Source organism: Manihot esculenta, chromosome 16, assembly GCF_001659605.2.
Source record: "Manihot esculenta cultivar AM560-2 chromosome 16, M.esculenta_v8, whole genome shotgun sequence".
Lineage (NCBI taxonomy): Eukaryota > Viridiplantae > Streptophyta > Magnoliopsida > Malpighiales > Euphorbiaceae > Manihot > Manihot esculenta.
In genome coordinates, this window is record NC_035176.2 from 4890764 (window position 1) to 4917703 (window position 26940).

General features: G+C 40.2%; 1 protein-coding gene across 1 annotated transcript; it reads left to right on the forward strand.

Annotated features, from left to right (window-relative positions):
* Nucleotides 1-23300: 23300 nt before the first annotated feature.
* On the forward strand, nt 23301-26873 carry LOC110603740 (ketol-acid reductoisomerase, chloroplastic). Its single transcript, XM_021741626.2, has 10 exons — nt 23301-23680; nt 23815-23907; nt 24168-24233; nt 24402-24542; nt 24953-25180; nt 25263-25380; nt 25469-25608; nt 25720-25887; nt 25988-26143; nt 26269-26873. The coding sequence occupies exons 1-10, from the start codon at nt 23393-23395 to the stop codon at nt 26635-26637; spliced, it is 1767 nt and encodes a 588-aa protein (XP_021597318.1). The 5' UTR covers nt 23301-23392; the 3' UTR covers nt 26638-26873.
* Nucleotides 26874-26940: the final 67 nt, after the last annotated feature.

The following is a 26940-nucleotide window of genomic DNA, read 5'->3' on the forward strand; positions in this document are numbered from 1 at the left end:
ACAGGTGGACTCAAATGAGGGACCAAACATACATGAACATGACTCTAAAATACTCCCCAAAAACCCCCTAAAACACCTTAAAACAATCATAGAAATCATGCAAAGGAAGGCTGAACAGGGCACTTTCGGCGGCAGGTTCGGCGGCCGAAAGTCCCTCCAGAGACGAAAGTCATGCACCTTCGGCGGCCGAAGGTTCCTTCCAGATACGAAACTCATGCATGTTCGGCGGCACCTTCGGCAGCCTAAAGTGCCTCCAAAACTCATGCAAGTTCGGCGGCCGAACATGGGGTTCGGCGGCCAAACATGAACCACATTCGGAAGCCTAACGTGCCCCCCTAAACTATCCCACGTTCGACGGCCGAACCTGGAAATGCCTCCATGGTCTTTTTCATTTAAAACTCAATTTCTTTCTTACTTAAAACTATAAAATACATTAAAACATTTTATGAAAACATGATTTTACCCCTCTAGAGGTCTCCGACATCCGAGATCCCACCGGACGGTAGGAATTCTGATACCGGAGTCTAGCTGGGTATTACATTCTCCCCCCTTAAGAACATTCGTCCCCGAATGTTCACCAAACAACTCATGCATAGCATACAACATATCATACACATAAAACACACATAAAACTAACCTTAGAAGAGATGAGGATATTGCTGGAGCATAGACTCCCGTGTCTCCCAGGTACACTCTTCGATGTTGTGGTGATTCCAAAGGACTTTCACCATCGGGATCTCCTTGTTTCTCAACTTTCTGATCTGGGTGTCTAGGATCCGTACTGGCTGCTCAACATAGGTGAGATCTTCTTGAATCTCCACATCAGGCTCACTAAGAACCTTGCCTGGATCTGACACGAACTTTCTTAACATGGAAACATGGAAAACAGGATGGATTCTCTCCATTGAAGCAGGTAAATCTAGCTTATACGACACATTTTTGATATTTTGCAAGATTTCAAAGGGTCCGATGTACAGTGGAGCTAGCTTACCTTTCTTCCCGAACCGAATCACCCCTTTCATATGAGACACCTTGAGCAATACCAAATCCCCCTCCTGAAACTCTACTTGTCTTCTGCGAATATCTGCATAACTCTTTTGTCTGCTCACGGCAGTCTTGATCCTTTCTTTGATTATGGGCACCACTCTGCTGGTGATCTCTACTAGCTCAGGCCCTGCCAAGGCCCTTTCTCCAACTTCTTCCCAACAGACAGGCGACCTGCACTTCCTTCCATACAAAGCTTCATATGGAGCCATCCCTATGCTAGCATGATGGCTGTTATTGTAAGCAAACTCCACCAAAGGTAGATGCTACCTCCAAGAACCGCTAAAATCTAGCACACACATTCTGAGCATATCCTCTATTGTCTGGACGGTCCTCTCTGACTGTCCGTCCGTTTGTGAATGGAAAGCAGTGCTAAAATCCAACCTGGTACCCATAGCATTCTGCAGACTCCACCAAAACCTGGAGGTGAACTAGGGTCCTCTATCAGACACTATTGAAACAGGAACCCCATGCAACCTGCCACCTCATCAACATACACCTGCGCCAACTTGTCCACAGAATAGCCACTCCTGACAGGGATAAAGTGAGCAGATTTGGTCAGTCTGTCCACAATCACCCATATGGAGTCCAATCTGTTGGACGTTGCCGGTAACCCCACTACAAAGTCCATAGCTATATTCTCCCATTTCCACTCTGGAATAGGTAGTGGGTTGAGCATTCCAGCCGGCTTCTGGTGTTCCAGCTTCACCCTCTGACATACTTCGCAGGCTGACACAAACTGTGCCACTTCTCTTTTCATAGCTGGCCACCAATAAACTCTCTTCAGATCTTGATACATTTTGGTGGCTCCAGGGTGAACACTGTATCTGGCATTATAAGCTTCCCTCATAATGTCTCCCTTCAGACCCACGTCATCTGGTACACACAATCTATTCCCATAGCGGAGGATCCCTTTGCTGTCAAATCTGAATTCTTCATTCTTGCCTGACTGAACAGTCCTGGCAATCTTCACTAACTTTGGGTCCTCATGCTGTTTCTAAGCCACCTGCTCCAGAAACACGGGCGTCACTCTCATCTGGGCTACCAAAGCACCTGTACCAGACAACTCCAACTGCAAACCTTCATTAATGAGCTCGAAGAACTGCCTCACCACTGGTCTTCTCTCTGCCGAAATATGGGACAAACTGCCAAGTGATTTCCGGCTTAAGGCATCTGCCACAACATTCGCCTTACCCGGATGGTACTGAATCTTGCAATCATAGTCACTAAGCAGTTCTACCCATCTTCTCTGTCTCAGATTCAATTCTCTCTGACTCAAGATGTACTGCAGGCTCTTATGATCTGTGAAGATCTCACATTTTACCCCATAGAGGTAATGCCTCCACATCTTGAGTGCTAAGATTACTGCTGCCATCTCTAGGTCATGTGTAGGGTAATTCAACTCGTGCTTCTTCAGCTGTCTAGAAGCATAAGCAATCACCCTTTCATTCTGCATCAGCACACAACCCAGTCCCATACGGGACGCATCACAATACACTGTGAAGTCTTCATTACTAGTTGGCAGAGCTAACACCGGTGCCGACGTCAACCTCTTCTTTAGCTCTTCAAAGCTCTCTTCACACTGGTCGGTCCATACAAACCTCTGGTTCTTCTTCGTCAATCTGGTCATAGGAGCTGCAATTTTAGAGAAGTCCTGAACGAACCTCCTGTAGTAACCTGCCAAACCAAAAAAGCTCTTAATCTCTGTCAATGTAGTGGGTCTAGGCCAGTTAGCCACAGCTTCTACCTTCTTGGGGTCCACTTCTATTCCATTTTTTGACACCACATGCCCCAAGAATGAGATGCTCCTCAACCAGAACTCACACTTGGAGAACTTGTCATACAAGCCATGTTCCCTCAAGGTCTGCAGAACTAACCTCAGATGATGGGCATGCTCCTCTGCATTCCTGGAATACACTAAGATATCATCTATGAAAACAATAACAAAGTGATCCAGATACTGACTGAAAACTCTGTTCATGAGATCCATGAATGCTGCAGGGGCATTGGTTAACCCGAATGGCATCACAACGAACTCATAGTGCCCATATCTGGTTCTGAACGCCGTCTTCGGCACATCCTCTTCTCTTATCCTCAGTTGATGGTACCCGGATCTCAGATATATCTTGGAGAAATAACCTGCTCCTGCTAGCTGGTCGAATAGATCGTCGATCCTTGGCAACGGGTACTTATTCTTGGTAGTGACCTTGTTCAACTGCCTGTAGTCGATACAAAGTCTGAGGGATCCATCCTTCTTTCTCACAAACAGCACTGGAGCACCCCAAGGTGAGGTACTTGGTCGGATGAAGCACTTATCTACCAGCTCTTGCAACTGCTCCTTAAACTCCTTCAATTCTGCTGGTGCCATCCTGTAGGGAGGGATAGAGATCGGTCTGGTTCCAGGCATTAATTCAATTTCAAACTCTATCTCCCTAGCAAGTGGTAAACCTGGCAGCTCGTCTGGGAAGACATCTATGAACTCTCTGACCACGGGCACTGAGGCGGGCTCTCTGACATGACTATCCAGCTCTCTCACATGAGCTAGAAAACCCTGATAACCCCTCCTGAGCAGCCTACGAGCCTGTAGCGCTGATATCAAACCTCTAGGTGTACCCCTCCTGTCTCCTCTGAAGACAACCTCTGACCCATCCTGACCTCTGAACCTGACTACCTTGTCTCTGCAGTCCAAGGTAGCACCATGGGTAGATAGCCAATCCATCCCTAGAATGACGTCAAAATCTGTCAAATCTAGAACTACAAGGTCGGCTGAAAGGCATCTCTCCCCAACAAAAACTGGACTACACTGGCAGACTGACTCTGCCACTGATGGGTCACACTTGGGTCCATTGACCCATAGGGGACACTCTAACCCATAGACCATCAAACCCAACCTCTCGACGGCTCTCAGAGTAATGAAAGAATGAGATGCACCAGGGTCCATTAAGGCATAAACATCTGAACAACCAATGATGAGATTACCTGACACCACGGTGTTTAATGCATTTGCCTCCTGCTGAGTCATAGTGAAGATCCGCGCTGGAGCTGATGGACCTTCACCCCTGAAACCCGCTGAAGAAGAGGCTGCCCCTCTCCCTCTGCCTCTGCCACTGGCCTGAGTTGCGGCTGGAGCTACTGGCTGAGCCACACTACCAAAAGCTGTCTGCTGAGACTGTGCCACAAAAGCTGCTCTAGGACACTCCCGTGCCATGTGTCCCTCCTGCCCACATCTGAAGCAGACTGTCGTCCCAAATCGACATACTCCTTTGTGCGACTTCCCACACTTCATACATACTGTATTATCTGCACCTGAGCTCGAGCCACTTCCTAATCCCAGACCTGACTTGATCTTGTTCCAGAACTTGTTCTTCTTAGACTTAGCCTTACCCCACTTTTTACTGCCTGAAGCTGCTGCACTCAGAGAAGAAGGGTCTAACCTTCCCCCACCTGGGGTCTTGGAACCAGAGTGTTGTGCCACTGACTGCTTAACTGTTCCTTGAATGATGGCACTAGCCTCCATTTTCCGAGCCATATCTACTATTAAGGGTGAGCATTCGGTCGGTTCGGTTCAAAATCGAACCGAACCGAATAAACCAAAAACCAAAATTTTAGTGTTTATGAAAACCGAACCGATTTTGGTCAGAAACCGAATCGAACCGAACCGGTCTGATTCGGTTCGATTCGGTTCGGTTTGATCGGTTTCGATTTTTAATAATTTTTTTATTTTTTACACTTTATTTTTAATATTTTAAAATTTAATTAAAATATTTTAATTTTAGTATGATTTAATTTCTCTATATTATTGAAAAAACATATTATTATCACTAATCGGTTCGGTTCGGTTTTTTCGATTTTTTTCTGATCAAAACCGAACCGAACCGAAATAACCGAAATTTCTGAAATTAAAAACCGAACCGAACCGAAATGTATAAAAAACCGAACCAAATTTTCAAATCAGTTCGGTTCAGTCGGTTTTTTCGGTTTGAACCGAATACTGCTCACCCCTATCTACTATAGCATGGAAGCTCTCCCTATCTGCTGATTGGATCAAGGAGGAATACCTGGAATGAAACTTCATGATATACCTCCTAGCCTTCTTCTGATTTGTATCAAGGGTCTGCCCTGCAAACGACAACAGCTCTAAGAACCTGTCTGTGAACTCCTCTACACTCATATCCTCTGTTTGCCTCAACTGCTCAAATTCAATCATCTTTAACTCCCTTTAACTGTCAGGGAAAGCCCATCCTGCAAACTCATTAGCAAACTCTTCCCATGATAGGCTATCTAATCTCGGGTTCACATAGTTTTTGAACCACTCTCGGGCCTTCTTGCACTTCAGTGTGAACCCAGCCATCTGAATTGCTCTACTGTCATCAGCTCCTATCTCATCTGTAATCATCTTGACCCTCCCAAGATACTCAAATGGATCATCACCTGTTTCATACTGGGGAGTGCCCAGCTTCATGTAATCGGTCATCTTGACCTTGCTCCCTCCAGATGAGCTAGGTTTAGGTACTTGGGTTTCTGGGACAGTAGGTTCTGCTGGTGGTGGAGGAGGTGCAACATCCCCTGGGTTAGGGTTTGCTGTACCTGGATAGAAAGATGGGGGTGGGTACATAGGGTACTATGGGTATGGTGGGTAGAAAGGTGGGTATGGCATGTGAGAGTGATAAGGGTTAAAGCTGGGGTAATCCGATGTACCTCCCATCGAATACCCGGGATTCTGTGAAAAGGGTGGGTACTGGGGTGGCTGAACAAACCCCGAGGCCTGAGTGCCTCCCTGAGACTCTCCCATGCCCTCTTCAGACATACTCACTCCAAGACTGTCATCCCTCCTCTGGTCCATATCCATATCATCCCCCATATCTTTCGACATTCCACCTTGCACTGTTACTCTTCTGCTCACATCAAAAGACCTTCTAGAGTCCCTTGATGTTCTCTCCCTGCTAGACCTGCAGGACATTGCCCTAGGCAATGCAGGAGGATGGGCATCCGTGCCCTCGTCCTGAGGTGGTACTCCAGTCAATCGTGCAGATCGACGAGTTCCTCTCATCTTGCTTACTGAAAAACAGCACACATCACATAAACATTAGCATCAAATGGTTCATGTGCAAACACATGAACCCGCATACATCAATCACATACATAGCATATCATCAATGCACATGCATAAAATCATGGCATTTCACATCATCATTCAAGACAGGACTCTACATCCTATCCTAGTGGACATGATTTTTCTATTGTGCTTGACCTTCTAGAACATCTATGAGCCCGACACTCTAGGTCCGACCATATGAACTTAGGGCTCTGATACCAATCTGTAACGACCCGAAAATCGGACCGCTACGGGCGCTAGGATCCAGATCGGCTTAAGGCCGCCGGGACCCGTAGCAAGCCTCACATACAACCTGTATACCAGTTTAATCCCATACATGGTCAATATATACATAAAAATTTTGAACTTTCACATTCATTTACCAAACTTATCCTGTGCATGCACAACTCATAAGCATAACCATCAACCCCACACTGGAGTCCTCATCAATACTCCAATGGAGTAACATAACATATAATAAGTTTGGTTTACATAAACAATAATAAAACATTTTATATACCATGTACAAAGGGATTAACCAACATACTAGGGTCAAGCACATCTCTAAACCTCAATACTCGTCATTACATTACATTACATTACATCATTCTCATGTCCACAACTAACTATTACATAAAACATAACTTTACTCTTCTTGACCTCCTGGCCTATCCCGTACCTGCATACCTGGGGGATTAGGGAAACGGGGTGAGCTACTAGAGCCCAGTGAGCAGAATAATAAAACATTTAATTTAAAACACATGATCTCATGGAATGCATCACATCACAAACAAATCACAATTAAGGATGGTTTTGTCACCAATAGTCCTCTACATATCCAATAGTGCCAGGAGCGTAGAATGGGCCTCGTCCTGGTCTTTCTCTTAACATAACATACATAACATAACATTCCAATAATGCCAGGGGTGTAGAATGGGCCTCGACCTGGTCTTTCTCTTAACATAGTGCCAGGGGCGTAGAATGGGCCTCGACCTGGACTTCCATACCATACCATATCACATCATATCATCATCATCTCATATCATACGAGGACTAAAGGATCATCCAATACTCATCCACATCATCATCATATTATGCAATGCAACATATTCGTGAATTCTAATGCAAGCAATCTAATTTATCTCATGGCATTCATGATGCATGAACATGCTCAAAAACTGATTTATTTACTTTGAAACATAAAGAGTTATTCCACTCACCTCAGGCTATGTAATACCCGGCTAGAATCCAGCATCGGGATTCCTGCCTTCCGGCGGAATCTAGGGGGTTGGATCTCTCTAGAAGGGGTAAAATGTGTTTTCTAAAATGTCTTTACTGATTTCATGGATTTAAATGAAAAAGAATTGAGTTTTGAAGAGAAAAGACCAAGGAGGCATTCACCAGGTTCGGCCGCCGAAAGTGAAGTTCGGCCGCCGAACATGGAAAGGCTTCGGGAGCGCCTTTGGCCTCCGAAAGTCTTGTTTAAACGAGCCAAGGTTCGGCCGCCGAAAGTCAAGTTCGGCCGCCGAACATGCATGAGTTTAGGGGGCACGTTAGGCTGCCGAAGGTCTTTGACCAGGCCACCTATAAAAGGCCCTCAGATCGGAAATGGGTGAGTTTTCTCCCCATTCTCGAGCTCAGGTGAGTTTATGCCTTCCTTTGGTCGTTTTCGTGTTTTCTCTACCCATCTCTCAAGTTTTTCATGATTGCTACCCTTGTGTTTGAAGATTTAAAGCTTAAAAGGAGTTTTGGGAGCTTGGAGCTTTTGGAGCTTGGATTCTCCACACCTCCGAGTTAGGGGTCACACCACCCTCGATCTCCAAGAGGTTAGTGTAGATCCTTGTTTTCCCTTATGTCTAGTGAAGTTTTAAGTAAGTTTTATAGAGTTTGATGGTTGAGTTTGGGTAGAAATGCATGTTTAAGGTTTATGTGGGTTTTATACCCAATGTATGTTATGTGATGTTTGTGTTGTGGAGTTTATGTTAGTTTATGCTCCTTTATGTATGTGGGAGTGAGTATGCATGTTTGGGAGAGAGTATGTAAGGATTTGGGGTGTTTTGAGTTGGTTTTTTTGGCTTGGCAGAATCGGACCTGTCGTCCAGAGGGGACCAGGTTCGGCCGCCGAAAGGAGTTTCGGCCGCCGAACCTGCATGGGAGGCAGTCTTTAGGCTGCCGAATGTGCCCCCGAAGGAGGGACTTTCGTTTCTGTCCTGGGGTTTCGGCCGCCGAACCTGCCGCCGAACCTACCCGAGTTTCGTCTCTGGAAGGGACTTTCGGCCGCCGAAGGTGCCGCCGAAAGTGCCCTGTCCAGCCGTTTCTTGGGTGTTTTCCATGCATGTTTAAGTGATGTTTAGAGGGGTTTTTGGGGAGTTGTTTATGAGTTGTTAGAATGTGTTTGGCACCTCATTCGAGTCCACCTGTGTAGGATCGGACCCGAGAGACCGAGGAGGCCAGTAGTGCTAGCAGGTGCAGAGTCAGTCGGCGTCTGCCAGGAGGTGAGTAGAACTAAACTTAATGTTTTATTTTAAGAAATTCTAATGCCCAAAGCATGAGCATGCATCATGATTATGTATAGTAGGTTGATTGCACTAGTTCACGAATATGTTGCATTGCATTATTTCATGTTGATGCTGAGGTAGGGTGGACCGAGGCGACTTCAATAGCCCATATCTGTCACGAGTCTTGTCTTAGTCCTTTGAGAGCCGGACAAGTACATGTAGGAAAGTCCATGTGAGCTCTCTGTGGACCAGACACCATGTCATGTATGTTACAGGCCTTTGTGAGCTCCTATGGGGGAGCCGGGCACCGACAGAGGGATTTTTGATGTCATGTCCATCCTCTGAGAGGAAAGATGCATGCAAAAAGACAGACTCTCAGAAACCAGGGTCCGTGGGGAATAAATATTGCATAAGCCCCGAGGCGGACAAGATTATGTGATTTCTCTGTGTTATGATGCATTTCATGAAAGCATGTAATTAATGAACTGTTTTCTATGTTTCTACTCACTGGGCTTTTTAGCTCACCCCTCTCCCCTAACCCCAGTGTTGCAGGTTTAAGTCAGAGCCCAGAGGCTGCAGGGTAAAGTCAAGGTTCAGATATGCATGTTGTAATAGCTTAGATTATGCTTATGTTTAGTATTTTAGAAGTGGACATGTAATATAAGTTGATGTAATGTAAATTGAGATAATGTATGTAACTGATAGTAGAGTTAATGTTTATGGATTAGTTGTGCTTGGCCCTATAGACTGGTTAGTCCCTGTTAATGCATGGTTATGTTTATGTTATATGTTGAGTTGAGAACCAAACTTGAGGCATGTAGTGTTACCCCATTGGAGTATATGATGAGGACTCCAGTGGAGGTTTTATGATTATATGATTTTATGAAGTATGTTTCATGTCAGGATACATGCATAGGTTAGGTTTGGGTTCAACAGATGTCCAGTTTTCATGTTTTTATGGTTAAGTTTTAATCATGTATGGGATTTGACCAGGTAATAGTATGTATGTTTGGCTTGCTACGGGTCCCGGCGGCCTTAAGCCGATCTGGATCCTAGCGCCGAACAGTTTGGAGCCTTTACGGCAGGGTATCGGTTTCCGGGCTGTTACAGTTGGTATCAGAGCTTAGGGCCTCAAGAGTACGATGTGTTGAGCGATGTGCTCAGGGATTTGAGATATCTCACATCGGAAAGAGGTTGTCATAGAGGTTGTGTTAGTAGGGCAAGCACATTAAGAAAGACTAAGAGTAGAATCATGTCCACTAGGATAGGATGTTGAGTCCTGTCTTGATGATGATGTGTAATGCCATGATTTTATGCATGTGCATTAATGTTATGTATGATATGCTATGTATGTATGTATGACATGTATGATGTAGGTTCATGTGTTTCCACATGGACCGTATGATGCTGATGTTGTTTGCATGCTTGTGTGTGTGCTTCAGAGGAGTCAGGATGTGGGGTACTCGTCGATCTGTGGAATCGACAGGAGTTCCGTCAGAGAGGGAAGGTATGGACACCTTTCCCCCTACCCTGCCGAGAGCGCAGTCGTGGGGAGTCAGTAGATGGAGGACATCAAGGGACCCTAGGAGGTCTTTTGGTGCAAGCAGAGAAGGTATGGATCTAAGGAGGATGTCAGCTAGTATGAGAGAGCCTGAGATGGATGTTCAGAGGAGAGATATGAGTTTGGATGTGGCTATGTTTAGAGAAGGTATGGGAGATTCCCAGGAAGATACTCAGACCCAGGATTCTAGAATCTCGGGTTCAGGAGGGATTGATCCCTCCACTCTGAGTACAGCTGCCACGAGAGGTAAGAAATGGAAGAGAGGTCTCAGGAAGTCGCAGAAGAAGTTTTGGCAGAATTTGAAGGCCAGTCTGGGTTTTGGTGGTTCGAGCTCTGGTTCAGGTGCAACTCGTTGCAGGAGGTGTGGTAAGACACACCAGGGAGTTTGTCTGGCTGGGACGACAGTGTGTTTTAGATGCAGACAGGAGGGGCACATGGCACGTGAGTGTCCTAATGCGCTCCGGTCAGCTCAGTCCCAACGGGCAGCTTCAGGAGGAGCGACTCAGCCAGCAGCTCAAACCATGTTTCAGGCTACTGGTCGAGGCAGAGGGAGAGGGGCAGCCTCTTCTTCAGCAGGTTCCCTTAGAGGAGGTCCGTCAGCTCCGGCTCGGATCTTCGTCCAGGCTCAGCAGGAGGCAGACACATCGAACACGGTGGTGTCAGGTACGCTCACTTTGACGTTCTGATGTGTACGTTTTGTGAACCCTGGAGTTTCTCTTTCTTTAGTTGCTCTAAGAGTTGTCGAGGGGTTGGGTTGATAACTTCTAGGCTAGAGTGTTCTCTCAGGGTCAGTGGACCCAAGTGTGATCCATCTGAGGCAGAGTCAGTCTGCCGGTTCAGTTCTGTGTCAGTTGAGGGTAGATGCCTTCCACCCGACTTTGAGGTCCTAGACTTGATTGTCTGGACGTCAGTTTAGGGTTGGATTGGGTTTCTACTTGTGGTGCTACCTTGGTCCGTAGAGACTAGGTGGCCAGGTTCAGAGGACAGGATGGATCAGAGGTAGTCTTTTGAGGGGACAGTGTAGGTTGCCTAGAAGTTTGATGTCAGCCTGTCAGGCTCATAGGGTGCGTAGGAGGGGTTGTCAGAGGGTTCTAGCTCTTGTTTGAGAGTTCAGCAGTCAGGTCGGGGAACCAGCCTCAGTGCCAGTTGTTAGAGAGAATTCTTAGATGTCTTCCCAGGCGAGTTGTCAGGTTTACCATCCGTCAGGGAGTTAGAGTTTGGTATAGGAGTGGTGTCTGGACGCAGAACCATTTCTACCCTTCCCTATAGGATGGCGCCTGCATAGAGAGAGGTAGCTGTAGAGTAGAGGCGAGACTTGGTAGACAAGGGGTTTTGTCCAACCTAGTACCTCACTCTGGATTGCTCCAGTATGATTGTGGGAAACGAAGGATGAATCCTTGAGACTTTGTAACGACTGTAAGCGGTTAAACAAGGTCACTACCAAGGGCAGGTATTCCCATGCAGGATGGATGATCTATTGGGACAGCTAGTAGGAGCCGTTTGTTTTTCCAAGATGGATCTGAAATTCGGGTACTACCTGTGAGAGTTAGAGTTAGTTTTGGGTTAGTAGTGAGAAGAAGCCAGTTAGTAAAGATGAGAAGAGAAGAGTAAGAGCAGAGAAGGAGGAAGATAGAGAAGGATCAGAGTAGTGCAGCAGAAGCTTGTGGAGTTTAGGAACCTGGGAGTTCTTACTCCAGCGTTTGGTGTCTCTCTTTGGAGAGAAGCTTTAGGATTCGCTTGCTTGCTTGCATGCTTGTGTTTGTTGTTTTAACATTCGGGGACGAATGTTTTTGTAAGGGGGGTGAATGTAATACCCGGCTAGAATCCGGCATCGGGATTCCTACCTTCCGGCGGAATCTAGGGGGTTGGATCTCTCTAGAAGGGGTAAAATGTGTTTTCTAAAATGTCTTTACTGATTTCATGGATTTAAATGAAAAAGAATTGAGTTTTGAAGAGAAAAGACCAAGGAGGCATTCACCAGGTTCGGCCGCCGAAAGTGAAGTTCGGCCGCCGAACATGGAAAGGCTTCGGGAGCGCCTTTGGCCTCCGAAAGTCTTGTTTAAACGAGCCAAGGTTCGGCCGCCGAAAGTCAAGTTCGGCCGCCGAACATGCATGAGTTTAGGGGGCACGTTAGGCTGCCGAAGGTCTTTGACCAGGCCACCTATAAAAGGCCCTCAGATCGGAAATGGGTGAGTTTTCTCCCCATTCTCGAGCTCAGGTGAGTTTATGCCTTCCTTTGGTCGTTTTCGTGTTTTCTCTACCCATCTCTCAAGTTTTTCATGATTGCTACCCTTGTGTTTGAAGATTTAAAGCTTAAAAGGAGTTTTGGGAGCTTGGAGCTTTTGGAGCTTGGATTCTCCACACCTCCGAGTTAGGGGTCACACCACCCTCGATCTCCAAGAGGTTAGTGTAGATCCTTGTTTTCCCTTATGTCTAGTGAAGTTTTAAGTAAGTTTTATAGAGTTTGATGGTTGAGTTTGGGTAGAAATGCATGTTTAAGGTTTATGTGGGTTTTATACCCAATGTATGTTATGTGATGTTTGTGTTGTGGAGTTTATGTTAGTTTATGCTCCTTTATGTATGTGGGAGTGAGTATGCATGTTTGGGAGAGAGTATGTAAGGATTTGGGGTGTTTTGAGTTGGTTTTTTTGGCTTGGCAGAATCGGACCTGTCGTCCAGAGGGGACCAGGTTCGGCCGCCGAAAGGAGTTTCGGCCGCCGAACCTGCATGGGAGGCAGTCTTTAGGCTGCCGAATGTGCCCCCGAAGGAGGGACTTTCGTTTCTGTCCTGGGGTTTCGGCCGCCGAACCTGCCGCCGAACCTACCCGAGTTTCGTCTCTGGAAGGGACTTTCGGCCGCCGAAGGTGCCGCCGAAAGTGCCCTGTCCAGCCGTTTCTTGGGTGTTTTCCATGCATGTTTAAGTGATGTTTAGAGGGGTTTTTGGGGAGTTGTTTATGAGTTGTTAGAATGTGTTTGGCACCTCATTCGAGTCCACCTGTGTAGGATCGGACCCGAGAGACCGAGGAGGCCAGTAGTGCTAGCAGGTGCAGAGTCAGTCGGCGTCTGCCAGGAGGTGAGTAGAACTAAACTTAATGTTTTATTTTAAGAAATTCTAATGCCCAAAGCATGAGCATGCATCATGATTATGTATAGTAGGTTGATTGCACTAGTTCACGAATATGTTGCATTGCATTATTTCATGTTGATGCTGAGGTAGGGTGGACCGAGGCGACTTCAATAGCCCATATCTGTCACGAGTCTTGTCTTAGTCCTTTGAGAGCCGGACAAGTACATGTAGGAAAGTCCATGTGAGCTCTCTGTGGACCAGACACCATGTCATGTATGTTACAGGCCTTTGTGAGCTCCTATGGGGGAGCCGGGCACCGACAGAGGGATTTTTGATGTCATGTCCATCCTCTGAGAGGAAAGATGCATGCAAAAAGACAGACTCTCAGAAACCAGGGTCCGTGGGGAATAAATATTGCATAAGCCCCGAGGCGGACAAGATTATGTGATTTCTCTGTGTTATGATGCATTTCATGAAAGCATGTAATTAATGAACTGTTTTCTATGTTTCTACTCACTGGGCTTTTTAGCTCACCCCTCTCCCCTAACCCCAGTGTTGCAGGTTTAAGTCAGAGCCCAGAGGCTGCAGGGTAAAGTCAAGGTTCAGATATGCATGTTGTAATAGCTTAGATTATGCTTATGTTTAGTATTTTAGAAGTGGACATGTAATATAAGTTGATGTAATGTAAATTGAGATAATGTATGTAACTGATAGTAGAGTTAATGTTTATGGATTAGTTGTGCTTGGCCCTATAGACTGGTTAGTCCCTGTTAATGCATGGTTATGTTTATGTTATATGTTGAGTTGAGAACCAAACTTGAGGCATGTAGTGTTACCCCATTGGAGTATATGATGAGGACTCCAGTGGAGGTTTTATGATTATATGATTTTATGAAGTATGTTTCATGTCAGGATACATGCATAGGTTAGGTTTGGGTTCAACAGATGTCCAGTTTTCATGTTTTTATGGTTAAGTTTTAATCATGTATGGGATTTGACCAGGTAATAGTATGTATGTTTGGCTTGCTACGGGTCCCGGCGGCCTTAAGCCGATCTGGATCCTAGCGCCGAACAGTTTGGAGCCGTTACGGCAGGGTATCGGTTTCCGGGCTGTTACAGGCTAACTCTGACAAGACACTGAAGCAGCTGTCTCACTGCTGGGGTCCTCGGTTCCTCGGGTCTGAACCTATACAGGTGGACTCAAATGAGGGACCAAACATACATGAATATTACTCTAAAATACTCCCCAAAAACCCCCCTAAAACACTTTAAAACAATCATAGAAATCATGCAAAGGAAGGCTGAACATGGCACTTTCGGCGGCAGGTTCGGCGGCCGAAAGTCCCTCCAGAGACGAAAGTCATGCACCTTCGGCGGCACTTTCGGCGGCCGAAGGTTCCTTCCAGAGACGAAACTCATGCATGTTCGGCGGCACCTTCGGCAGCCTAAAGTGCCTCCAAAACTCATGCAAGTTCGGCGGCCGAACATGAACCACATTCGGAAGCCTAACGTGCCCCCCCTAAACTATCCCACGTTCGGCGGCCGAACTTGAGGTTCGGCGGCCGAACCTGGAAATGCCTCCATGGTCTTTTTCATTTAAAACTCAATTTCTTACTTACTTAAAACTATAAAATACATTAAAATATTTTATGAAAACATGATTTTACCCCTCTAGAGGTCTCCGACATCCGAGATCCCACCGGACGGTAGGAATTCCGATACTGGAGTCTAGCCGGGTATTATACAAAGATTCAGACTCGTGGCCTTACTAGCGATTCAAAGATTCAGGATCGTGGTCTTACTAGCGATTTTGAGATTCGGATTTGTGGCCTTATTTGCGATTCTAGGCTTATTAGCATTTCTCTTACTTTTAAAATTTATCTGCAAAATAAAAGTTTGCACATAGTATATGTAACAAGAATACTCATTATTGATTAAATAATATTTATCGATGAATACTGTAGCATACAAGATACTTAGCTTCACATTTCATATGAATGCAAATATTAATTTTAACCAACCATATCATCTCATACGATTTAAAGAATCTAATAAATAATATTTTACATGTGTAAATTATTTCACAGTTTTCAAATCATATAGCAGCATGCTTAAACAAATAATCATTTTCTAATATTAATCACCGATGAGAGTTTTTAAGCTACTCCAAAATACTATCATGCCCGTGTTTATATACACAAAGATTTTATCTAAGATTTAATTTTTATAACTAGTCATGATAACAAAAATATTTTGAATTAAAGAAGTAACTGTATAACTTAGTTAACTCCAGCACGTCACCTTTCTCCCATTATTATTTGACCGTCCTCATGTTGTGCTCCTTCTCATGTCGACATCTTCCGTGTGGTTTCTAGATTTATCATGTGATCATGTCATTTTACTATCTTTCTTCCTCCTGGACCATCATGTTACTGTTATTAACTTTTTTTGGTTTGTCATGTGGATTTCACTGGGCTTTATTTGAAAATTTCAGAGACAGAATAGTCTTCTTCATTCCTACAGACGACGCTAATTGATGAACTGAGATCTAATGGGATCACTAGATGTAGACACCTAAACAATAGATTGATTTGATGGTTTTAACCAAAATCTAGATTTCCAATCTGTTATCACACTGCTTTTTTTTTTTTTTTTTTTATGTAACTACAATTTTGATATTCTGAACAAAATAATGTAAAGATTTTCGCAAAATTACATTTATATCCAACCTTTAAATTCTATACAATTCAACAACTTAAAACCTTCTAAATGTCTAATTGAAATCTATAAATATTCAACTTTTCTTCACTTTCTTTGCAATCAAACATTAAAATCACACTTATAATAAAACTTGTGATTCCATTTTGGTTCGACTAAACTCTAATATATCCTCCTTTTATCTTTTTCTAATCGTCTTTTTCTCTAAATTAACTTTTATCGTCCATTACTCGTTTCACTGTTTTTTTTTTCCTTTGACAATGCCTCGATTAAGTATGTAACCACTAATTTTCTAAACATTTTGATAGTTACATTTATTTAAGATTTAAAGGTTGCTATATAAACATGATTTTATGAGATTTAGATTATTTTGTTCAATAATTTAAAATTTGGAATATAAATATGATTTCACGAAAAGTTTGTATTATTTTATTCAATAGGTTAAAAATATAAATTAAAAATAATAAAAAGCCAAGCAGAATTGACAAGTGATCAAATTAAATTTGATTAAAATTAATTTTAGCTTGCGGCTATCATGTACAATATTAAAATTATGGTTTAATTATTTAAAATTGAATAGTTGGAATATAAACATAATTTATAAAAAGTTTGAATTATTTTATCAAATTGGCCTTTTAAAACATAACTATATAATCCATGTAATTTAAAAAAAATATTTAGGCTCATTAATTTTAAAAGATTAACTAATAGATTCCTCTAATTTAAAAGTAACAATTATTTAGTCTCAATAATTAATGGGAGGATTAAATAGTATTTGAAAAGATGATGATTATTTGGTGTATCTTTAGAAATAATGGTATTAAAGATTCACTTTACTAAATTACATAGATAAAATAGTAATTCTTCCAAAATATTTTATGTGCAATCAGGGGTTCGAGTACTTTTTGATTCAAACCCAAAAAAATAATCGAATCAATATAATTTCAAAATACAGTTTGGTTTCCAAATAAAAATGGTTAGTTTGGTTTTAAATTTTGATAATTTTGATATGATCGGTTCATTTCAATTTTGGTAAAAAAATTTGACCAAACCACCGAACTAAAAGCTCTATATTAGATTTAAATAATTGATTATTGGATTTAAATTATGGTAGGATCTATGAAATAATGAAAATGAGGTTGAATTAAACAATGCACACGAAAACTAGCTTAAAATTGAACTTCCAACCAAACTTATTCGAACAAAATTGGATTGGTTTGATTCACTTCTCATTGCAATCCAATTCAATTTTCATATTTAAATAATTCAGTTATTTCAGTTTTGATTAATTCAATTTAATAATAACCGAACTGACAGGTGCTTAGACGTCTACAGGTAGGATGTAATTTCAATATGATTTAATTCTAATATAAATTTGTATATTTACCATTGTGTAGATATTAATAATTCATCTAATAGTGTTTATTTAGCATAGTAAGATTCACTTTATAAAAAAAATAAAAATTACCGTTGGCTCACATTAGTAAAATAACTAATGGGTTAAGGTACACAAGGGAAAAGTGGAAAAGCAAAGGGTCAAAATAAAATTGATTAATGGTTCATGATTCATAAGTAAACATATATAATAAATCATAATATATAAGTAACAATTAATTTATTATGTTTATTTAAATCCAACGGTTGGATGTAATTAATAATTGATAAGCATTTAAATAATTAAAATAAAATGATAACATATAAAAAATATGACCTGTTAAAATTATGATACGCATATATGGAATTCAAAAGGGTCATATGAACTTTTACATCTGATCCGATCGGACAGAAGAAATTTCGACCTATAAGTTACGAGGATCAGACCACCAACACTCCTGACAAAAAAAGTTTGGAGCGGAGGGGTAAATCTTTTTAAAATTCGGGCATTGATTGCGGGCATGACTGATCTCAATGACCAAAAGGAACTCACATTTGTATAGATCGGGTGAGTCGGACACGACCTAATGAAATCAGAGTAAGATAGTAACTTTCAACACACTGATCGTCTCTTTAGTACGTCACCAGGGTCATGAACGTGTATACAGTAAAATAGATTGACGTTACGTATAAAATATTATACGTAAATTTATTAAAATGTTTATATTATTTTACTTAAACGATTTATTTTAAAATTATAAATACTAATTAAAAATATAGCTCTTCATTTATTTTACATGTTACTAATTATTTATATTAAGAACTAAATAATTAATTTTTTTAAAAAATAGGAAATATTTAATTTATTTTAAAATAATGCAGATTGTAATGCAGGATGGTCTTTCTCTTTGCAAAATTCTTCCTCTTCAATCCGGAATAAAAGAGGCGACATCAATAATCGAATAAAAAAACAGCCCTTTACATGGTGACCTTTATCCTTAATACTATATTTCATTCAATCCAAATTCTTAAATTTTTATGCAATTCAATTGAATTTCCTATTTTATATATTTAATTTGAATAAAAATTAAAATTCACTTTTAATAATAGACTATAACTAAAATTAATTTTTATCAAATTTGATGAAATTTAAAAGGAATTACATAAAACTTGCACAATAATATCTTTTGAATTAAAATTCCCCTATTAAATAATTTTTTTTCCAATAATTTATTACTTAAACTTTATTGATTATGAGAAGTGAAAATTATGTAGTTTTCTATTTATTTACTATTATTATATGTACACAACTAAAGAATCTATTTTTTTTTCTAGTTTTATAATATTTAAATTTATTTTCTCTTACTTATAATACTATTTATTATAAGGATGATGGCAAAAAAAATTCTCAACCATATGCATTTTAACAGATATATTTCAAATTATAAAAATTAATTATTAATTAACTATTAAATTTATTTATATTCTACCATTAAATTTGATGAAAATGACACGTTATCATCCTAATCAGTATCAAAAATTAATATTTTAATATAATTAAAATAGGTAATCATTAAAAAACCTTAAATTTTATTGATTTTAACAATTATACTCTCAACTTGTTTTTAATAAATATACCCCAAATTAAATTTCAATTTATTTAATTTTTAATTTTTTATTTGATTTACTTATAATTTTGGATATGGTACATTTCTAAGAGCGGATAACTCATTTTTCTATTTTTATTTATTGATAAATAAATTTTTTTACGTAATTATCGATTATAAATATTAGGATAATAATATCACTAGTAAACCAAGAATTATAATTTTCACTACTTGAAAAAATTATTATACTTATCGTATCCATTTTAATAGAGCTAAAAGTCAACAATTAGTCTAATTAATCGAAAATGACTAAGTTCAATCTAATTTATGATTATAATTTATATCTTATCTAATAAATTTAACTATTTTAAATTTATTAAACTGATTATTAACTTTCGGTCTAGTTAAAGTGAATATAATAAATATAACTAATTTTTGCTCTGAGGAGGATCACGGTTCTTGCTTTACTAGAATTAATGTTACTACATCACTTATAATCTATAACTATGCAAAATAATTTTGCTTTACTATAATTAATATTACTACACTACTTATAATCTATAACTATGCAAAAAATCATAATTATTGATACAAAATATTAAAAATAAGTTATCAATTATTAAAAATCTGTCATATGAAATTATAATAAAATAAATTAAAATTAAAAATCAAACTAAATTAAAAAATTAATTTGGGTATATTTACTAAAAAAAGTTGAGGATATAATTATTAAAATTCATAAAATTTAGAGTTTTTTTAACAAAATTACGTGTCATATTAAAATATTAATTTTTGATATTAACTAAGACGATATTTTCGTTAAATTTAATTGTCAAATTTAATGGTATGACCTAAATAAATTTAGGTAGTTAGTTTAAAATATATTAGCTAAATTTTATAATTTCGGATATATCAGTTAAAACATGAATAATTCAAGATTTTTTTTTGACATTATCCCTTTATTTTATTATATAAATTTTCAAGTCATAAAACTTATTTAAAATTTATAAGTACATTTTTAATAGATTTATTTTTTTTATTCTTATAAATTTATTAAATATAAAGTTTTCAATTAAATTCTATATTTTAAATTGTATTATATCAAATAACAAAATTCATTTTAAATAAATTCTATTTAGAATTTAATGGAATAGTACATAATTTTATATATTTATATAAAGTGATTTTTATTTTTTATAATGCAGTCATTTAAAAAATATACTAAATTAATAAAAAATTGAGCGGTTACTATTTAATATAAATAATAAATATAAATATTATTATTGATGTAGTTTGGAAAATAGAATTATACTATGATTGACTAAACTTACAAGGAAGAGAATGTAAGATAGTGGTCGGTGCCCATAGTAGCCACTTCGACGCTCAAGTCAGTACACTGAAAAATGAGGTGAATGTGATGAATTATTTAAAACTTGAGTAGTATAAGAGAATAATGTATCTTTGTCTCTGTGATCATTTTCTTTTTATACTGTAAGAGGATGGAGGTAAATATAACATTTCCTGATAACTCTATGATGATATGGCCAGCTGTTTGATAAGGGATATTGCTAGCAGATAAATAGGTGATCCCGCAATTACATGCATAATGGGGATACATTGGGCTATATCTGATAATAGTAACTTTATATTGAGACTCGCACTATCTAGGGGAGGGCGAGTCTTGATGATGAGCCGAATGTCAAAGTGTTAGAGTCTTTCTTTCCTTGGGCGGTACCGTGCTACTCACTTATAGATCCTTGCAACGTATATCTATTATGTGGTGACAGCTCATGACTTATTTTGGACGGTTCTTATATAGTATCATAGGTCCTCTCACTGGTCTTCGATTCTTCAGATTCAAATATGACATTTGTTCTCACAATCTAGGACACGTGGCTTGCGGATATTGGTTTTTTATTGACTCACGCTACTTTGCCTGCCTAACTTTTTGATGATGACTACCTCGTTTCTTGAGCTGCATTTAAAACTTGCCATCAAAACCATCTTATAAGAACTCTTCTTCTCCCTTAAATATTATTTTTGCTCTCGACTGCAATCTTTGTCTTTAGGAAGACTCGATCGTTCCTTCTTTTCTGACTACACTCCCTTACTTTCATGGTAATTTTCCGTTTTCCTCTTAGAATGAATAGGAATACCTTCTCTTCTCTTACCCCTAATGGAGATTCCGCCTCAAGCTCCTCCTCCGACGGCCCCATCCGTGCTTCGGCTACTATTGTTCTATTGAGGGAGGCTCCAGAAAATGAAGATAGCTCAATTAGTGACATCCCTTTTGTCTTGTCGAAGCAAGATGTAGACCGCCTTTATGATGCCTACCAAATTCCTCGAGAGACTTTTCGTATCTTTACTCCTTCCTTCCCGTCCTGTAGAGGATACTATTATGGTCTTCGAGGAGCCACTGAAGGTGGATCTTTGGTTCCCAATAGACCTGTTATTTGTTAATGTCCTTCGGTTCTATAAGTTTTCGATTGCATAGCTGCATCCTAATAGTTGGAGAATCCTTGTGGCTTTTTGGTTCGTGTGTCTTAATAACCATATCGAACTGAGTGTAGCGCTCTTCTCGTAGCTGTACCAATTGGGTACCCGCAAAAATGAGGAGTTTTGGTTTTTTAGTGGACGCAAGTGCTAAATGATGTTCGACCGGATAACCTCCTCATTGAAATGGTGGAAAAAAAGTTTTTTATCCTCCGTATGCCTTCGAGGTTTTGGGCATCTCCAAATGAGTTGGAAGTTATGGGTGGAACTGAGGAAGGATGGAGTCCCACCAAGGAGGGGGGAGGGTGGGGCTTTAGCCTCCCTTTTGCTGATTGCTAATTCTCTGAAGAAAATTGACATCACCCAGGCAATGATGAACACAGTTTTGTCTTGGCAGAGTCATTTGCAGGTGAGCCAAACTCAGGGTCCTCACCCGCACTGGACTTTGTGGAGAACACTTCTTTTACTAGAGATCATGGTACTTTTCTTTCTGCTTGCTTTTAGAGTTCAAACTGTCTTAATTTGTAATTTTTGTAGATATGATTGGTTCGATGAGCAAATTTGTTGAAGCGGCGCATGCTGCTTGCAAAGCTAAAGCTGTTGCGGGCTAGTCCCCTGCTAAGTGTGCTCGCCCAGCAGAAAAAGTAATCATGCTTCCTCCTCCCCGGCCCAACCTGCAGTAGAAGAGCCGACCCACTTACAGCCTGAGTCTTTTGCACTAGGTACCTCTGTTTCTGCCCCAACCTCTAAGCTTTTTGCTACTATCCCCACTCCCTTTGAACATCCTCCTACCTATGAGTGTGAGAGTTGAATCCTCATGGCCTCCGAGCATTTAGCACCTGACATTAGTGCTAAACCGGACGCCCTCACTCCTTGATGATGCTACTTTGGTTATTCTGTTAATCAAAAGTGCCTTGAGATTCGAGGATCACTACCACCTAAACGAGCTCTAGACGGATGAGTTTTTTGATAACATCATGCACTCTGCCCTAGAGAGTGCCTTATGTGCTTATGTGGCCATGGTGGCGAGAGTTTGGCACTTAAGAGATGGATAGAAGGCTCTTGGTGCAGGAGTGCTCAAGGTTGAAGACTCAGGTCGACGAAGTGGAGAGTACCACGAAAGAGACTCTAGCGTCGTTGGATAAGTTCCAGATTGAGCTGAACGAGGCTAATACATCTAAGTTGGACCTTGAGAATTAGATAAAGATTATTGAGGATCAGGTGACCCTATTGCATTGTCAAGTCCAGGAGCTACAGGCTCAAACTAAAGAGACCTAGGTCGCTTCTACCAAATTTTCTGAGTTTGAGATAGAATGTCAAGAGACGGTAGTTCAAATTGGAGTGATATTCGTGCAGGCCAAAACTCAAAAAGAGCTGGTAAAATAAATTTTTTTTTATAAAAATTTTTCTTAAATAATTGATATCTTTTCAAAAAAACGGAGATGAAATGGATCTCTACATACTGCATAATAGATATTAATACGTTATTTAAAATAGCGGTCATGAGTTCACGTCTAGGCTCTTTAGCTTAGTGGCCTAAGTCCACCGATGGAGTCTCTTCTTTGTTTTTTTTCTTAAAAAAATACTTATTAAGGGCTTTAAAAATGCTTTAGTGCATGGCCTAAAAGGCCCAAAAAAAAAAAAATCATGAGTTCACTGTTTCTTTATCAAATTTTCTTCAATTATTGGCCTTGCGGGTTGGGGCTTGTAGTTGGGAGCGCTGTCAACTACCAAAGTGAATAATTAAAACGTTTCGATAAAAAATAATTAAAACGTGGCAAGCGACGCCGTTTCACATGCTACCTGCAACAATTTTTGCTTCCACGTGTTTAAATCTAACAACTCTCTTCCTCTTATCAGTTATCACCTCCTACTTCGCCCTATCCCATCAGCTCTAAGCATTTCTTCAGCTCACAGTCTTCTCAAACTATAAACAATGGCCGCCGCCGCCGCCAAGTTGGCACTCTCCGCTCCGTCACTTTCCCCTCCATCATCATCGCTCAAGCCCAATGCCTCGCGATCCTCGCTAGGATTTGCATCCTCATCTTCTCCGTCGCTTAAATCTCTGGTTTCTCGTGTCCATACCAGACAAATTGCTTCTTCAAGTGGAAGCTCATCGCTTTCTGTTAAAATGGTTTCCGTTCCTTCCATCGCTCAGACGTCGCTTGATTTCGACACCTCTGTTTTCAAGAAAGAGAAAGTTACTCTTGCTGGTCACGATGAGGTATATACCAACACTCAAATCCGATTTCATTGCTTAGATATATAGCAATGAAGGTTGCAACTGAAATTTTGGAATTTTGTTTCATCGCATTTTTTTAATTTTATTTGGTGATTTATTATGCTGCTGCTTCACAGTATATTGTGAGGGGAGGGAGAGACCTGTTTCCCATGTTGCCTGATGCTTTCAAGGGGATTAAGCAGATTGGAGTAATTGGCTGGGGATCCCAGGTCTGAAACTCGTAACTCTTGTTTTAATTTTTCAAATGAGTTACATTTGTTGTGCTAATTTCTGTACTGTTTTAAGTAATTTCTTTTTCTTTCAAAAAAAGAAAAGAAAAAAAGGAAAACAGAGTAATTTCGTTTCCTTGAACTTTGATGAAATGACAAAGATTAGACTATTTACATATGATTTTGGTAATTTTTGGTTTTTGACTTATTATTCTTTTTTCTTAGTCTTCTTTCTTTTTTAATTCGTGCTATCCTCATAGGGGCCAGCCCAAGCTCAAAATTTGAGGGATTCTCTTGCTGAAGCAAAATCTGACATCGTAGTAAAGGCAAGATCTTCTTCCATCTTTTACTATCTTCTGTAGTAGCAATTTATCTTACAGAAACTTGTTGTTTTTGTGATTAATAAATTGCTTTATACAGTTTAAGATTTCTCAGTCTCACAGTCATATCGTATTCACAATCCAGATTTCCACTTCTTTGTTTTTTTATTGCAGATTGGACTGAGGAAGGGCTCCCGCTCTTTTGCTGAAGCTCGTGCTGCAGGGTTCACTGAAGAGAGTGGAACTCTTGGAGACATATGGGAAACTATTGCTGGCAGTGATCTTGTATTGTTATTGATTTCTGATGCAGCACAGGTTGGTGGATCCTGACCTGTGCAATTCTTCATTTTCTTGGTGCAGGAGATATGTTTCATGTTTTTAACACTATTTTACAAAATTGCCCACCAATGCTTTGTATGGAAAGTTTTTGAATAGTTATGACCACCAATGAATTGTGTGGAAAGTTTTTGAATAGTCATGACTATGGCTAACTTTTGCTATTACTTTAGTTTATCAGAGTTTTCATTGCCTTTTGATATTTAATGTAATTCTGAATTGATATGAATAAGTCAATACTCGTGTCTTTTACTGTAATCCTTTGATCTTTGGCCCCCATGACATTAACTCTGCAATTGTTGGAGTTGAAGTTGGCTTTGCATTTTATTCTTACTATTTTCTTATTTATGTCTTAAATGTGGTACTTATGTCCAACTTGCGTGCTACAGGCAGATAACTATGAAAAGATTTTCTCCCACATGAAACCAAACAGCATCCTCGGGCTTTCTCATGGTTTTCTTCTTGGACATTTGCAATCCTCGGGGCTTCATTTTCCTAAGAACATAAGTGTCATTGCTGTTTGCCCTAAGGGGATGGGGCCTTCTGTACGGAGACTCTATGTTCAGGGCAAAGAAATAAATGGTGCTGGAATTAATTCCAGTTTTGCTGTCCACCAGGTCTCTCTCTCTTGCTGCTGTTTATATTGCAATTAGTTCACATGGTTTCTTAAACAACTATACTAAATTTTGATTATTACAGGATGTTGATGGTAGAGCTACAGATGTTGCCTTAGGCTGGTCAGTGGCTTTGGGCTCTCCTTTCACATTTGCCACCACATTGGAGCAGGAATATAGGAGTGATATTTTTGGGGAGCGCGGTGAGCTCACTTCTTTATGGCCTCACGATGTCAATCATGTGCTTAAGAATTAGTAGGTGTCTCATTGCGGACCTTATGATTGTCTCAGGCATACTACTTGGTGCTGTTCATGGAGTGGTTGAATGCTTGTTCAGAAGGTACACTGAAAATGGAATGAATGAAGATTTGGCATACAAGAATACTGTTGAATGCATCACAGGAATTATATCAAAAACCATCTCAACTAAGGTAAGTTTCTTGCCTAGTGGCTGTCCCTGCATCTCTTCGACACACTTTTTCATAGGAGTATTTACTAATTCTTGCTTACTGTTGGTTGGTTTATATGTTGTGTTCTGATAGGGAATGTTGGCCGTCTACAACTCGTTGTCAGAAGAGGGAAAAAGGGATTTTGAGACTGCATATAGTGCTTCATACTATCCTTGTATGGATATCTTATACGAGTGTTATGAAGATGTTGCTAGTGGCAGTGAGATTCGAAGTGTGGTGCTGGCTGGTCGTCGATTCTATGTATGTTAAGGCCAAATATCACACCTTTATGATAGTTAATCTATGACTTGGAAGTTAATTTTCCTAAACTACTCTTGCCGGTGCATCTACTTGTTAATAGGAGAAGGAGGGTCTTCCAGCTTTTCCAATGGGTAAGATTGATCAAACACGAATGTGGAAAGTGGGTGAGCGTGTTAGAGCAACTAGGCCAAAGGGTGACTTGGGTCCCTTGTACCCATTCACTGCTGGAGTGTTTGTGGCACTGATGATGGCTCAGGTAATAGATCCCATCTATATAGCTTGATCAATCCTTTTTCATTTCTGAAAACTTTTCTAGTTATGATGCATCGATAGTATATTTTCACCATGCACTCTTAAATGCTCTTGGATTTAAAATATCAGATTGAGGTTTTGAGGAAGAAGGGACATTCATACTCGGAAATCATCAATGAGAGTGTGATTGAAGCTGTGGATTCCTTGAATCCATTCATGCATGCTCGAGGTGTCTCATTCATGGTTGATAACTGTTCAACAACTGCGCGATTAGGATCAAGGAAATGGGCACCACGCTTCGATTACATCCTTACTCAACAGGCCTTTGTTGCAGTGGATGCAGGCGCTCCCCTTAATCAGGACCTTATTAGCAACTTCCTGTCTGATTCTGTTCATGGGGCTATTGAAGTCTGTGCCCAGTTGAGACCAACTGTTGACATTTCAGTGCCTCCAGATGCAGATTTCGTTCGCCCAGAGTTGCGCCAGTCTGGCAATTAGATGTGAAGAGATTTAGCTTTCCCTTGTGCACTCACGAAGACTCTGAATTGGGTAGGGATTATCTAAGTGATCCTTTATCTTCCTGTCTGAATAGTTCACCTGAGTAATGTTTGCTAGCATACTATGTGCCCCTTTATTTGGACGCTTGTTTCCTTTTATTTTGTTAGAGTTACGGGAAGTATTTCTCTGTTCCATTACTAGAGAGTTAATGAGAAATATATCTATCTTTGTTGCTCTATTTCTCCCTAAACTGACCACGTGGCGGTACCAATTCAAATTCATTGCATTTTAATTGTGAGTTCA